A 17083-nucleotide genomic window follows, 5' to 3' on the forward strand; every position below is an offset into this window, starting at 1 on the left:
TCGTTCAACTTGATTCAAATAGTAAAATGCTCTCCCTTCACAGAAAAAAAATTTTCAGTAAAGCTTCCATGACTAACAAATCACACCAATTGAGATATAACTGCATGGAAAAGTTTTGCTTCCACTCCTGCGTCCTGCTAAATTCAAAAGTTTGTTTGAATTTAAATCTCCCCTTTGAAGCCAGAGGTATGCTGATCATCTCACGCCTCGCGCTTGGACCATAAATCCGAGCGAAAAAACCGTCGGGAACCGTTATAGCAAGGACCCCGAACTAAGTACGTGCACAATTATGTAAATTAAATGAGCTATCTTTTAATCCGTAGCTTGCAGTGAGCACAAACAAATGGGAAGGCAATGCATTGTTGACTGTTACCAAGATGACCTGTGCAATGATGGAGGCCAGTTCACCTCCGATAAACCATCCACCACCTCTGAACGATCCACCGCCTTTAACTGACGATCCACCGCCTTTAAACCGTCCATTACCTCTAAACCATCCAGCGCTGTACTGGGGCCTGCTTTGAGTTTCGGGCCTTTTTGTCTGCCTTAATTCTACCGAAGATTTTAGGCTTCAACTCTGTTTCCTCGACACAACAATCACCAGTGTTGTTTAAGTACTTGGTAAACTGTCCATCAATAAACTCCTTCACAGTCACAAATTCTCCTTTATCCTCTTCACCGTAGTAGATCTTTCTATACCTTAGGACCTCTCCAAATGCATCAATAGCATGTTTTTCAATTATTTTTTGTTCCAACTGGCGAGCAAAATTCCTTGCAAGAAGATGCATCTGAACCGCCTTTTGGGTGTGTTGTTGGACAGTTTGCCCAATGTCATTCATTCCCTTCACAGCATCAGGAAGGTATCTTTTAATGACCCAGATAGTCCCCTTGAACTGTAGGTGCTTTGTGGTTACTTTGTATGCAATGCGAAATCCACCGTGAGCAAACGCCTCTTTTTCTTCATTGAATTCGACAGTTATTATTATACAGCTCCTTTCCTTTAATTAATTTATGCGTTGTATCTCCTACATCACGCTTCTTCCCTCTTTTCGCAGTCACTTTCTCTTTTAACTTTTTCCACGCGGCATCTGCCATACTAAAATATTGGAAAGGCATCCTGCAAGGAATTCGGGGTTTGTTTGGCAGCCCTCGGCCATGTGGCAGCGTTCGGCCACGAACAATTTTTTTTTCCTGCCGCGAAAAAAAAAAAAAAAAAAAAAAAACTAGTGGCAGCGCTCGGCCGGGTAGTGTTTAATTTTGATTTCATTTCATTTATCTTTGGTTTCATTTTATTTCTATTTTACATTTTACTTTCACTTGCTTTTATTTTAAAAAGAAAAATGAGAAATAAATCGAAATTTAAAAAAAATAACAAAAATAATTCCTATAAATTTGAATATGTTTAATGGCAGTTCTCGGCCACCATAGTGTAGTTCCAGAACGACGATGGTTTTGGACTTTGATATTTTAATAAAGGTCTTTTACAGCATGGGGCTACTGTTTTTGTTTTTTTTGTTTCGCTTCTTTGAATTTCCTTTAGTTTCAAATTTTTAAATCGATAGTGGTTTAGCATTGTCCGTACTAGTACCGACAACGACATTCGCCTTCAAAGTGGTCGAATTATTGTAGACTCACCAGCTGCAACCGAGTAAGTCGGCAACAAATTTGGACCCCTGTAATTACCGTTGCCGATAAGAGTACAGACAAGGCTAAACCACTATCGATTTTTGTTTACCACAATATCGACGTCAATTGAAACGTTTTCAGTGCGTGACCATTGCTATTTGAGGTGTTAACTCGATTAGAGTGGTCCATAAGCGTATTTGCTTTGTTGGAGACGCGTGAATGGGAGTTAAAGTTAGTCCGCCAAAATCTGTCCTCACTTCATATTTTTCAGTGTCTCTCGCATCGCACGTAGTAAGAATAAACTTTAAAAAATGGAGTCTAAATTACGGATGTTATGAAGGTCGAACCAGTACGAACACCAAGATTAAATTCGTTTGAGGTTTGCTTATTACTTTAACCAGGTTCATGCATTGGCAAATATAAAATAGTCTTTCAATTCTTATTCGTCTCAGCACCTTCTTAGTTCATCAGTGTCTTATTAGAGTCCCTGTCTTATCGAGCCACGCTCCTGACCGAACTCATTTTTGATGTTATTTCGCAATCAACTCTGATCTTTGTTATTCTTGGCCATCCCTGATCTTTGTTAATTTCAATATTGCCGCTATATCATATTTTGTGGTTTGTAATTTATACGAATCTTCTACTTGCCTCTTCTTCGTATTTCTTTTTCCTTTCGCTTGGAAATGATATCAATTTCGAAAATTTCTCACTTACGGTATTTTTTCTCGTCACGTAAATACGCAAAATAATTCCACCTCGACCTTTTGAGGTCATTGGTATCCGTGTCCAAGCACATTTGAGTATTATTTCCTCACAGGTAACGTCAACAACTCCAGTCACTTGGTATGCCCAGTGGTTTAGAAATAGCGGAGCCTTGTCTTATCATTACATTGGCTGCCAGAAGAACTGTAGAGATCACACCCAGGTTTCACTAACTAAGAGAGGCCCCCTTAGACTCTTACGCACGAATCATGGCAACTCCGTATCTTCTCGTCTTTGTCGCTGCCCTGGTTGTTTTCATAATGCCAACGGGTGAGTTAGATTAATAATTTTGAGCTGCGTACGTTTGAGTTAACGTTCCGCTACTTTAGCTAAAAGGAAAAACTGTTTCACTCATTTGTTCCATTATCTTTTCGTCGAAATTAAAGCTTGACTGGCGCCCACAACTCTCACTTGCATTTGCTTTCGGATACCCATGTAACATTTTGTGGGATCGAATCCAAGTAGTTGTACTTTGTAGAGAGAACTTGAGTACAGCGCTGACAAAACTGCTGTAGTCACGTACAGAGATTTTCCATGAAACAATGACAATTCATTGAATCAAGACGATGTCTTGCGGTCACTCTTATTTTGTGTAGAGCGCTCTAAAGTATCACTTGGCCACAGTCCTTAATAAACTTTAGGCTACGAAAAAAAACGCCACGTAAAGGTGGCTTGGTGTTTATTCTAGAATCACGAGAATTAAACTTTGTCTTTGGGAAACATATCCGTGACAAGCTTAACTGACAATGTGAATAGTAGCTAGAAAAAAGAAAAAAAAAAGCAGTTAAACGTCATTCCAGAAAATAAGAACTGCTTTTGTTTAAACCGAAAAAAAATTCTACTAGTAAGTACCACTCTCGCTAAGAGCGGTCCTCTCGACTTCCCCTCCAAAAAGAATTTTCCTTAATTTTTTTCCTATGAAAAGGGTTTAGGGCGCATATTTCAACAATAGTTTGATTATTTGCCAATTCTTTTTTTCTTTTTTTTTTGTCTCGCCACAAGCGATAATTGACTTTTCGCCAGACCAACAGTGTAGACAACGATTGAAAGTGTAAATTTCATGGCTTTTGTCTCGCGCGCTGCGACTGTAAAAGTGTAGCTCACGGAATTCTCTCTTGCATCAGGTTACGAGCTATATTTAGTCAGTTCACAGACAAAATATGAAAACTTCCCTTGAAATCCTATTTATATCAGCGTGATTAGAAGAGGCTTCCCTTCGACCTTAATTTGCATATTAAAAATTAACCAATTTACAAGAATGAATTCTCAAAATGCAGGCGTGAATCGGGCTGAAATAACATATCGGAGGATAGTTTATACACCAGTAAGGTGACCGATTGCCTCGATCGAACCTGCGTGTATCTCCCTAGCTTTCATCCACCATATCTTGAAAACAATGTAAATCAGTGCCTTTACTTAATCCCACCCGTGTCAAAGCTTATTTGTATAATTCTGAAAAATGACCAATTTTCTTCGTAAAGTGTTTCCGGTTTCATAACAATTGGATGGAAAATAATTTACGAGTTGTCCTAAAACGTTGCATAAACATGATCAGTCGTAATACTTGCATGACTTACAAAGTAAACAAAGGCGATCGGAAGGCGCTTCCTCGATTATTTTCTTTGAATCAGGTCAAGAGCCACGTACAGAGTAGAGAAGATAAAAATTAATTCTGGTCATTGCAGACATACTGTGTAGCTTAAAACGACTCAGAAACAAGTTAAAATACATGTGCGTTACGGGTGTCAGTTACAAAACAACCTTCTGCAAGAATTCTTGTAGTTTCTACCGAGGCTTAGCACACGAATGCAATCAACAGGCCCTCCTTTCTGAACATTTGCTGCCATTATTAGAGATTTTTTAACCTTTTCCTGCGACTATCAAGACCAGCCAGGAAAATATTGCGTTGCGTGATCATGCTAATTAATTGATATGTCTTGTGGTGCAAATGCTGGTAACATGATACATCTCTGGTTACTGCGTTCGGCAAAGAACGCGTTCATAATGCAATCGAAATCGACATTTTTGGACTATGTATCCATTGACACCAATTTGGACCCCCCTGAAAAATTATTCAGAGGTGAATAACGTCATTTCTATCGACCATGGGCATTGTTTCTGCCGGGAGTCGAGTTTCACGTTACGCCTCGCGTGTTGGTGTCCTTGCTTGTTCCAAATGGTCGAACGCACCTCCCTAATCAGCAATGGCTCAGAATGAGATCTAGGGTTAGAAAAAGTCATTATTCTGACGACTCGTTTCTGCAAAGTAGTTACTGGTTTTAGATAGGCTGGGTATGCAAGACCCCAAACATAAATAACATAAGTAAGAAAAGGGTAGATTAGGGAAAAGTAAAGCATACTAAGTATATCAAAATTAACATAGAACCTTGAATTTTAAAAGATGCCTACAGTTTTCGATAGTTTTAGGCAGAGTTCATTAACACTTTTCCAAGTCAAATTTGAGTCAAAAGTGACATCTAAGTATTTGACTGTGAAAACTTCTTGGATGTTCACATCATTACTTTTTAAATTTAATGACGTGTAACATCCGCAACATCCTTTTTCCTTGCTTCGTGTTCAAGGTAACCGCTTTCTTCTTTGATGAAACTTTCGTCGTCGTCGTCATCATCGTCGTTTGCATCCTGCTCTGGATCTTTCGGGACTGTGGATTTTCTTCGTGTCAAAGCAGAAAGCCTCGTGAGGAGGCTTTGAACCTGGCTCTTCGTTAGCCCTTCATTTCTGGTGAATTTTCGTGTACGATCTGCCTCTCTCGCCTTTCTCATTTCCGCCGCAACTTGCATTGCGCAGGATCGGCTTTTCCTGCTACTCTTTTACCGGTTCGAAACCTACTTGGAATATATCCTTTCACTTTCTAGGTGAATCTTGTTCCTCTGCCTTCGGTTTCTGAAGAACCCAGCCCAACTTACACACTTTAGTCAGTTCAACTTCACCCGTCACTTCGGGTGTTGCTTTCTTTGATTCAAAAGTTAGGGAGGAAATTTTCAAGTCTAAGGCTCTCTGATGGTTCTTTCTTGCTGTGCTCCCTGAGGTGCACATGATCTTAGAGTTCTTCTGAATAAGTGAACTCAGAGCAGCATCCTTGTTCTGGGCAGTGAAATAGCATGTCCTCTTTATTATCGCTAGAACTTTGGCTATGATTGCGATTCTGGTTTATGGCCTGTGGTGCTGCGGCGAAGAAACCATGATTCTCAACTTCCCTTAACATAAAGGGGCCTTGCTTCTCAAGGATGAGCTCTGACAATGGTATTCATTTGCCCGTGCCGACCTCATAGGATTTTGAGAGACTAAGACCATCCTTTTCATAGACAAAATTGTGGAAAACGCTGAAATTATTGATGCGCTTAATTTTGACTTCCTTTCTACGCGTAGGAAGGCTCAGCTCTCAAAACGATGAACATATGACATAATCTCAAGGCCGTTGTCCTCTACTTTCCTCATAATAGGGACTTTAAGCAAACTACGACGGCGACGGCAATGAGAACGTGGAAAAACAATAGATCTAATTTTATTTTCCAATTTCGTAGCCAAAACGAAAGAAAATTAACTCGTACTTTAGGATTTCGCTGGATATATGGTAGTACTTAAAATGACTTAATACGTCGTCCTGGCAAGATTTTGGGGCTGAAACTCTTAGATACCCGCAGCCACCACAATCTTTGCTTTCCATGAAACACTTAGAAAATTTTGTAGGATAAATTCTCAAAACGTATAAATAACTGAAGAATCTCTCCTCTGTTCTAAACAAACACGTGGGTAACAGACTCAGCTAAAGCGAGGAGGCTGGATCGAGGCATGCTTGAACCTTCACCCCATTAACAATATTGAACAGGGGGGTAGACAAATGTAAGCTCATATACCATCCCCAATTCCTTTAATTCAGTCCACTAACTTTCGTTCTAATTCGTTGCATCAACTACTTTTTAGTTGCAATTTACATACCCACGAAACAAGTCATGAAACAGATGGACAAGGGATTTTACGTTGTTACAGTTCACAACGTTCTTGGGGGACGAGCTCAATCCTTCCCAGCGACCAGGCCGGGTTTGGTGGCAGGGAAGGATTTAGCTTGTCCCTCAAGAACGTTGTGGACTGTAACAATATAGAATCTCTTGTGATGGCAGCAAATGTTCAGAAAGGAGGGCCTGTTGATTTCATTCGTGTGCCAAAGCCCAGTAGCTGTGAAACTGCAAGAATTCTTGCAGAAGGTTGTTTTGTAAATGGTACCGCAACGTACATGTATTTTAACCTGTTTGTGTGCCAGAATGCCTAATTGGATTGTTTAGTTTTGATCTTCTCCCCTCTGAACGTGGCTCTCGACCTGATTCAAGGAAAATCATCGAGGAAGCGCCTTCCTATCGCCTTTGTTTACTTCGTAAGTCATTCAAGCGTTACGACTGATCATGTTTATCCAACGTTTTAGGACACCTCGCAATTTATTTTCCATCCGGTTGTTATGAAAACCTGAAATACGTTACGAAGAAAATCATGACAAACGAAGTTTGAGCGGTCAAAGACATATCTTGGTCATTTTTTCGAGCTATGCATATAAGGGTGAATGAAAGCTATGCATATAAAGCTATGCATATAAGGGTGAATGAAAGCTATGCATATAAAGCTATGCATATAAAGCTATGCATATAAAGCTATGCATATAAGGGTGAATGAAAGCTATGCATATAAAGCTATGCATATAAAGCTATGCATATAAAGCTATGCATATAAGGGTGAATGAAAGCTATGCATATAAAGCTATGCATATAAAGCTATGCATATAAAGCTATGCATATAAGGGTGAATGAAAGCTATGCATATAAAGCTATGCATATAAAGCTATGCATATAAAGCTATGCATATAAGGGTGAATGAAAGCTATGCATATAAAGCTATGCATATAAAGCTATGCATATAAAGCTATGCATATAAGGGTGAATGAAAGCTATGCATATAAAGCTATGCATATAAAGCTATGCATATAAGGGTGAATGAAAGCTAAAGAGATACCCGAAGGTTTGAGACAATCGGAGACCTCATAGGTGTAAAAACCATCCTCCGATATGTCATTTCAGATCGATTTACGCCTGCATTTTGAGAATTTTTTTCTTTTAAATTGGTTAATTTTTGATATGCAAATTAAGGTTGAAGGGAGGGATGTCTTCTGATTACACTGATATGAAAAGGATTTCAAGTAAAGTCTCCATATTTTTTCTCTGAACTGACTGAATATAACTTGTAACCTGAAGCAAGAGAGAATTCCGTGAGCTACACTATTACAGTCGCAGCACGCTAGACAAAAGCTGTGAAATTTACACTTTCGATCGTTATCTACACTGGTGGTCTAGTCAAAAGTCAATTTTCGCTTGTGGCGAGGCAGGAAAAAGAGAATTGGTAAACAACCAAATTATTTTTAAAATATGTGTCCTAAATCCTATTCATGGGAAAAAAACTAAGGAAAATTCTTTTGGACAGGAGGTCGAGAGGACCGCCCTTAGCGAGAGTGGCAGGTAAATTTGCAAAAGTAACTGTCGTGTTGTTAACGACTAATAAATGGGTTTCCAATATAGAGAAATCGAGACGTGACATCTCAATCACATGTTTATTCGATCTGTCTGATATTACACAATACTTACGAGGATATAGAAATTACATACATGATCACGTGGTACCAACTAGATTACATCATTGTATAATTATATTCACTAGTACGATAGGTCAAATACTACAGTAACCATGTCTTTCAAGACTCGGCCATATTCCCTGGAAGAACACCTTTTAAAATATCATAGACAATTGAATACTCTTTAAGGTGCTAAAGCAAGTCAGTTGAAGAAAACCCTTTCAAAGCCACTAAAACGACGTAGTGACAACAAACGCACTTAGACATAGACTTACGCGCGTACCTCAGGAAATCTAATACATATTTTGAAAACAACTGTTAAAGTTTACCGGGCTCATTATTCGTCATGAGGTATCATAAAAAGGGACAGAGACAGAGAGCTATACATCATATCACGTCAAAAGACTGCGGGCTTATAAATATTAGTAGCTTTTAGACTACGAGTATTCCCGCCTTTTCGGCATAAGTCTGTCTCGCGAGTCAAATAAAGAATCAGTGAAAAAACTGCGCTGCGGGGAACTCTTGGAGTGACGCTGATACTCCGCAGGAGCTTCATGGTTGAGCGATCTCGTTCCCAGGGCCTCTCATCTTCCCATCCCCCTGGAGCGAGCGAGGAGAGGGCAGGAAGATGAGAGACCCTGGGAACGAAGTTGCATGGTTGAGGAGCTTGAATAGTCTTAAAGTACCCGCAGCGGATCGGCGTCACTCCAAGAGTTCCCTGCGGCGCGCTAACAGCAATTTTTTTCACTGATGTTTTTTGACTCGCGCGACAGACTTCGATGAAAAGGAGAAACTGCTCGTAGTCTAAGTAGCTTTAGTCCCTCGATGAAGAACGATGATTATCAGGTATTTCCAGCCTCCATTTTGCTCGTTTAACTTACAACCTTCTGGTTAATTACCGTGTGTGTTCGTATGGTCAGTAAGACGATGTTGCATTCTCTAGAGTCTTATCAATCTCTCCTAACCTTGTATTACTTTCTTTCACCAAACCTACAGCTTTGTCACTTCAGTGTTACAATTGCAACAACGCTCCGGAGATTCCAGAGGGAACAAGCTGCGCAGCCGACATTATTCCAAAATTCACTTGCCCTCCGACATTTGACAGATGTTTTACAATTAAGTATACCATTGGACAACAAAAAATTGAGTTAAGAAATTGTTCAACGAGCCAGTTCTGTAGTGCGCAAAAAATTCGTAAGTATTGCAATGATGTACATCCCTATCCTAAGACTCACACTTCTGCAGTTCTGCATTTCCCTTAAAGGTACACAACTCGTATGTTGATCCAAATGGCAGAACTATTTCCTGTATGCCTTACTGTCAATACATCTCAAAAATAGACAGTTAAAGACTGCATACGGCTACTGGTATAATAATAATAATAATAATTTACATTTCTAAAGCGCTAAAATTATAAAATATTCTAAAGCGCTTTACAACATTATTAGCTACAAGTATTAAAATGATAAACGACAAAATATCAAAACAAACTGTAAGCCAGCTTGAATAGATGTGTCTTAAGCTTTGACTTAAAAATCGTTACACTTGGACTGTTTCGAATTTCAAGCGGCAGCTCGTTCCACAAAAAAGGTCCAGAACGGGCAAAGGCACGATCACCAAAGGTCTTAAAGTTAGTTCTTGGGACCTTAAGGAGACCCTGATCGCAGGAACGTAGCTGATGACCCTTGACACTGTGTGGCTGCAGAAATTCTTTTATGTATAGTGGGCCTTGGTTATTTAAAGCTTTATAAATTAAAAGTAACAACTTAAAATGAACGCGATAAGCCACAGGAAGCCAGTGAAGATTATATAAGGCGGACGAGATGTGGTGAAACTTGGGAATCCTAAAAATTAGTCGAGCAGCGGCGTTAAGCACCTTCTGAAGACGCTCTGTCTGGTACTTGGGTACGCCAAATAAAAGGGAGTTGCAATAGTCTAAATGCGAAGTCACAAATGCGTGAACAAGAGTCTTCGTGGACTCAGGACTGAGGAATTTCCTAATTTGGCGAATTTTATACAATCCATGAAAAGCTTTGCTGCAGATCTTACCAATGTGAATGGACATGGACATATTGGAGTCAAACCAGGAACCCAGGTTTCGAACACTGTTGAGAGGCTGAATGGTAGAATTACCGACTGTGATGGAATCAATTGCGATTTTTGATAATTGATGGCGGGAACCAACAACTAAGAATTCGGTTTTAGAATCGTTAATTAACAGGCGATTATAAATCAACCATGAGCGGACATCCGAAATGCAGGCTTCAAGAGCAGCTATGGCGTGGTCTTGCGAAGATATGTCATTGGGTCTAAACGACAGATAAAGTTGTGTATCATCGGCATATCCGTGAGCAGAGGGGAGATGGTTAGCGATCACGTGATATAGTCGAGATATGTATAATATGAATAAAATAGGACCCATACAGCTGCCTTGTGGGACACCGCAGTTCAAATGAAAATCATCTGATGTTCGATCGTTTATGAGAACACGTTGTTTTCGGCCAGACAGATAAGACGCAAACCATTTATGGGCGGAGCCAATGATTCCAAAATCGCTTTCAAGAACATTAAGGAGAATCTGATGATCGATTGTATCAAAAGCAGCGCTTAGATCCAGTAGCACAAGAAGCGTAATTTCCTGATGGTCCATTGACATAAGAATATCACTTTGAACCTTAAGCAAGGCAGTTTCGGTAGAGTGAAATCTTCTAAACCCTGATTGTAACTTCGGCAGAGGAGCATTGTATTCACAGTGCTTAAACAATTGAGAAAGAACCGCCTTTTCGACGATCTTGGAGATGAATGTTAGATTGCTTACCGGACGGAAGTTTTTATAAGTTATAGTATACATTGAAAAGAACTAGAGGTTCTATCATGATGCTAAAAGGTAGTGATTCATATATATATTGTCCCACTGACATTCAACCAATAATTAAATGGTAACAAATGACAACATCAGCAATAATGATAATGATAACGATAGTGATAGAATGATAATTTAAAGGGCCCAGTGCTAGTTCCAAAGCCTCTTGTCACCAATGGGCTCGAGTGATTACTATACTTCTTTTCATTTTCTATATTAATTGCAATTCCATTTTTTGAAACAGCAAGGTATTCTGGTCTTGAAGATATCCCGCCATTCCACCGATTCACCCTTCCATAACTTCGCAAATTTAGCGGCTCTTTCCGGCATAAGTCGCTGATTGAACAGTAAAATGCTCTCTTTCATAGAAAATAGTTTCTTTAAGCCTCTTTGATTGACATATCACACCTATTGAGATATTTCTGCAAGGAAAAGCTTTCATGGTTGATTCCATTGTCAATTTATTTTGATATTTTTATCGTCTTTTGTAGTGTGACGGCAAGAACTGAAAAGATTGTATATTCGTATCTACATAATTTGATTACTTAAACGGTAGAATGCTCTCTTTTAAAAAAAAAGATTTTCCTTTCAGTTCCAGGATGCGCCGATCACGCCTATTACGATATTTCTGCTTGGAAAACTTTTGTTTTGGATCGCCCGCAATCCTGAAATGATTATGAGATGTTTACAGTCTTCTGCTGTCGTTCGTAATGTCACGGAAAAAACTGAAAACATAATTTGGTAGTGGTTAGAAAGTAGAAATCACGAAAGGAAAGAACTACACTGTGAAATGGAGTGCGAATGCCGAACAACTAAGATAGTCCCACAAAAAAACAGTGAATAGCACTGAGGAACATCGGAGAAGAGAAGACTCTTTTCACAATGTTCTGTTATCTGTAGATGAAAATAAAGTAAAGCAATGATCCTTTAAGGCGTGCTACAGTCCGAGTAATTGCAAATATGAAGCCCGAGAAAATTTAGAAATTTATTTTATTTGAATTTGTTACTTTCTGTGAGGTACGCGGAGTTGACAATTTCAAATTTTTGAGGGGGCTCCATCTTCTAGTCTGCGAATAATACTCTGGCTCATCACAATGATTCATCAAGATGTATAAAAAAGCTGGATGAAACCTTACTTGTCTTAAAACATCAACATGTTGATGTTTCTGTTAAACGTCATTTTAGATAAGCTCCTACGTTAGTACGTCCGCTACAGTGGGTCAATTTAACGGGTCGAGTTTCAATGCACGGCCCGCCAAATTCAAAAGTTTGTTTGATTTGATTTTTTACCTTTCTACCTCAGTGAAACCAGAGATATGTTAATTGTTGCACGCTTCGTACTTGAGCCATAAATCCGAGCGAAAAAACCATCCGTAATTTACAGTGAGAACCTCGAACTAGGTACGTAGCAGATATTAAGTTGCACATTTATAAACATTTAACGAGGACTATTTTTGATCCACAGCTTGCAATTCAGTGAAACCTAATGGAACAGAATGCAGCTTCGTCTGTTGCCAAGGTGAACTGTGCAATAATGAAGGCCAGTCCACCATCATCAAACCATCCACCAAACCATCCACTGCCTTTAAACCATCCACCACCTCTACGCCATCCAGCGCTGTACTGGGGCCTGCTTTGAGCTTCGGAGCTTTTTCGTCTGCCTTAATTCTGTCGAAGATTTTAGGCTCCAACTAAGACCTGCTTTTGCATTTCTTTTGATTCAAATTAAATTTTTAAACAAAGCTATCTTCTTGAAGAAAATATTTAATGATGTAAACAGTAATAAATGTAACATGTGTTTGTACCTGATTACATCAAGAACGACGATGGTGTGGGACATTAATACTTTTTGAGAAGCTCTTTTACAGCATGTGAGTAATGATTTTTCTTTTGCTTTTGCTTTGCGTCTTTTGGTTTTCGCTCAATTTTAAATTAACTAAATCGACGGTGGTTTAGCGTTGTCTGTACTAATATCGACAACGATATTCGTCATCAAAGTGGTCAAATTGTTGTGGACTCACGAGGCGCAACCGAGTGAGTCCACAACAAATTTTGACCGCTGTGACCACCGTTGTCGATGAAAGGCAACGCTAAACCACCACCGATTTGTGTTTTTTGCCACAATATTGACGTCAAATAAAACGCTTTCAGTGTGTGACCATTGCGTGACATGTTGACGCGATGTTGAATGTACTCTACAAGTGCAAAATTTTACTGAATTGACCCCAGATTACAGTACTTCTAATAGGCTCTTTTACAGTTGTGCACTTGGATACCAAGCCTTTGATTTGGAGTGAGGCTGAAGGTCACCTTGTTGTGATAGAGACCAGTATCTAGCATGATAACAAAGTATTTTACATGTGAAAAGTTACAATTATAATAATAATAATAAATGTTTATTCACAATCAATAAAAAGTGAAAAGGAGATAAAAGAGGTTATCCCTTTCTGGTTTATCTCCTGATAATAAAATCGATTACGACATTAATTTAGATACAACTATATAGATAATACAACAAAAATAAGAACTTAGTGTTAACTAGCAAAATTTATGAGGTGACTTCGCAGTCTATTCTTAAAAATATTCAAATTTGCCACCCCAGCGATTTCCTTTGGCAGATTATTCTAACTATTATTATACGTATAAAAATGAATATTTGAAAATATTTAAGCTCGCTGATGCAAACTTAAGTTTAAAACTGTGATTGGCTCTTAAAGGCCGAAAATCGTGTGCAAACGTGAAAAATGCCGAGGGATCAAGTCCATTAAGTCTATTTATTGTCTTATAACACTCGGTAAGTGACGAGAATAATCTTCCTTGCTAAAGTGTTGGCCATTTAAAATGTTTTAAGCGCTCTTCGTAGGTCATGTCTTGCCCAATTTTTCCAAGGGCACATTTGGATGCTCTACGTTGTACCTTCTCCAAGGTGTTTGAGTCTTTTTTGAGGTGCGGACCCCAAACTGGGGAGCAGTACTCGAGTATCGGACGGACTAGGCTTTTATAAAGTTTAGAAAACAGTTCAGGGTTTTTAGGACCCACCGTTCGCCTTACGAATCCAAGTACACTGTTTGCCCTGTTTGCGCAATTGTTGGCTTGCATACTCCACGACAAGTTCGAAGTAATGTAGATTCCGAGATCTTTAACTTCTGATACAGCTTTCAACTGGTTACCACATAGATAGTATTGAGAACTTGAGAAATCATTCATTTTAGAATGCGCATCGTTTCGCATTTATTTGCCAGTTATTTGCCAGAGTTTTGTGTTTGACATTATGTTTCTTGAAATATAATTAATATAAATGAGAAATAAAATCGGCCCCAGCACGGTTCCTTGAGGCACACCAGACAAAACTAAAGTCCAAGATGAGAGATGTCCCCGTAGAACAACGCGCTGGTATCGATTGGTAAGAAAACATCTGAGCCAAGACAGGAGTGGGCCTTGGATACCATAAGCGTGTATCTTTGTCAAAAACATACACGCTTATGTGACCTTGTTATGATACAACGTCTGTATCATAACAAGGTCACCCTTAGCCTCATTCCTGTTTAAGGGCTTGGCAACCAAGCACGCAACTGTAAAATGGACTGTTGGGGTAAACATTTTGTTTGCTGGTGGCTTTGTACAAAAGGATAACGGATGCAAGGTCTAAAATTATTTTTCCAGCTTATCTTTATTAAGGGTACGCTTGAGAGTTGTTTTCAAAATTAGAGATAGATTTGTTTCAGAGTTTATGCATTTCAGTAGTGTGTTAGGGTCCATCTAGCCCTCCAGGCTTCTGAAATAGGCAAAGTTCGCAGAGAAACGAGAAAACATTTTGGCCACCAAATGTAAATGCCTTACGAGGAATTTTTACCAACTGCATTCCGGAAAAGTTCTCTCTAATATGTCTTCTCTCGTTCTATCCCATAAATTGGTCACTGATAAAATATGTTCTAAAAAAAAAGACATTATTCGCAAAAGACCGCTTCTTAATTTATGACACATGCGAAATGGAATTCCTGACAGAGAAGTTTTAGGATTAATAATATGGCATCAGAAACCTTATACTTATCCATGTCACTCCCGAACACTCTTCACTGCAATTCTTTTTTTTTTTTTTTTTTTTTTTTTTTGCTGAATGACAAGGACACTTTTGTTTCATGCAATTTAAGCAACGAAAAACCAAGAACGCACCAATTTTGTTTATTACAGTGTCACTGTTCTCAAATACATGTTCCCTGAGAATTCTTTGTATTGATTTTGTTTATTTAAAACAGAGGCTTGTGAAAGAATCAACTCTGCTGGTCGGTCATTTAGTGACGTCATCAATCCATTTCGCTCGGTACCAGAGCCCGGACATGGTTTTGTGTAAAATTTTTGATTTGTACGGTTAAAAAAGATATCTTTCGCTTCCTCTCAAGAGGCTTGCTGTATAAGCCGTGATCTATCCCCCTCGTGTATAGTCGGGTCCAAACCCATAAATGAGTTATTTAACAATTTTTTAACAGTTAATTTCCCACGCAAGAGATTACTGTGTGTTGGATGTCCACCCCTGGGGTGGGATGGGTGGGTTTACAGGGCCCGCAGTAATTGGCACAAGCTATTGCGGTGTCCCTGCCGGTTGGTGAAGCAAATAAACTAAAATAAACTAATAAACTAAACTATTCGCCGAAGGCCGAGTGAAAATTGTTCAGTAAATCTGAGACGAAGTCGAAAGGAATACTCAACAATATGCACTGTGCCTGAGATGAATAATTGTTTTAGCATGATTGCTCAGGTGCTTCCAAATTCTACAATAAATTCGTTTTGCTGTTGAACTGAACATTCTGTTACATTATTTGATCACTCGCATCGAAACAAGCAGCCAGTCTAAACTAGAATTTAAAACAGGTGTGTTTAATCCAATCAGCATAACCTATGCGTCTCTTAGCGATACAAATGAACCACAATTCCAAATCAGTGTTGGACTTGAACTGAACCAACGCAGGTTGATGAGTATGAGGGCGACTTGGAAAGAGAATTCATAGAAATTGAATATTTAAGAGTTAAGGGAATTTGCTACAATAAGACTTCCCGCTATTGAAAGTACTGCACTAACGAGTGGTCCTGTACCATCATCAAGTTAAGACACCATACGTCAATTTTATGCACTCATTATGATTAATCTAATCAGATGGAATCATTACGTCAGTGATGAAGCACTTTTTGGAGTGGCTAGCTCGGTAATAGGAAAAGAAGAGTAAATAGAGTCGACTTCGCAATGTCGGCCATTTCATCAAGATGCATATATATGAGCGAACACAGCTCAGAAGGGACTAATGTTGAGTGAAATGTCCACGAACTGTCGTGATAGATATGGTGTTAGTAGTCGCTAAATAGAACAGCCACAGAAAATCGACTTGACGAATCTAGCTTGAGGAGTTATTACCAGGACAGTAAAAGCTTCTGGATGCCTAGATATCCTAAACAGTGATTGGGCAGCAAGCCGTAACCAATCAATGCAACGACCAAAGTCCTTACAATTAAAATTCCTAGAGCAATTCCTAATTATTATTCCTAATTGTTATTATTATTATTATTATTACTTCTTATACGAAAGTGTGGTTTCGTCAGAGCGATGAAAAAAGGCTAACGTTCGAAACGTCAGCTTTGAAACTCTTTACGGTGGCTAATTTACGTTATCAACCCAGTTAATAAAACTGAAATTACCTTATTATGCTCCCTCGCCGACGCATCACCATAGTTTCTTAAGAAGCTTACCCCGTTATTTTTATGAAAAACGTAGGGTTTATTTTCCTTACTGCGCAGTGTTCATTATTGTGAAGATCGCTCTCGTACTCATCTATTAATCCACGGTTCCCATATATGATTTTTAAGATAATTATTCGCAGTAACTGATTGAAATCGAGAAAAAGTTTGTCCGCTTAACTATAACCATGCAAAATGAACGTTATGATTAGCGATAGATTTACTGTCCGTATTGCCAAAGAGTTTCCATTTTAAAATCATTTTCAGTTGAATTACGAAATAGCTCTACGATTGAAATAAGTAAATTTGAAGTACAGTGAATAAGCCGCTTTTCTCTATGGACACAAGTGATTACGTAGCAATGATCCGTGTGAAGTAACATAATTTAGTTATGCCTGAACAACTTCTGCACCATGCCTGCGCACGTATCAAGGGAAAAACTGTGCAATATGGTTGCTTCTTTAAAATAT

General features: G+C 38.9%; 1 protein-coding gene across 1 annotated transcript; it reads left to right on the forward strand.

Annotated features, from left to right (window-relative positions):
• The first annotated feature begins 2420 nt into the window (after nt 1-2420).
• LOC111346557 (uncharacterized) lies at nt 2421-12632 on the forward strand. The gene is made up of 3 exons (XM_022953836.2): nt 2421-2658; nt 9020-9217; nt 12352-12632. The coding sequence occupies exons 1-3, from the start codon at nt 2598-2600 to the stop codon at nt 12579-12581; spliced, it is 489 nt and encodes a 162-aa protein (XP_022809571.1). The 5' UTR covers nt 2421-2597; the 3' UTR covers nt 12582-12632.
• Nucleotides 12633-17083: the final 4451 nt, after the last annotated feature.

Source organism: Stylophora pistillata, chromosome 5, assembly GCF_964205215.1.
Source record: "Stylophora pistillata chromosome 5, jaStyPist1.2, whole genome shotgun sequence".
Lineage (NCBI taxonomy): Eukaryota > Metazoa > Cnidaria > Anthozoa > Scleractinia > Pocilloporidae > Stylophora > Stylophora pistillata.

Coding starts and splice junctions, on each gene's coding strand:
- LOC111346557 (XM_022953836.2), top strand. CDS start 2,598: ATGGCAACTCCGTATCTTCTCGTCTTTGTCGCTGCCCTGGTTGTTTTC. Junction 2,659..9,019: donor TGTTTTCATAATGCCAACGG/GTGAGTTAGATT, acceptor CCAAACCTACAG/CTTTGTCACTTCAGTGTTAC. Junction 9,218..12,351: donor CTGTAGTGCGCAAAAAATTC/GTAAGTATTGCA, acceptor TTTGATCCACAG/CTTGCAATTCAGTGAAACCT.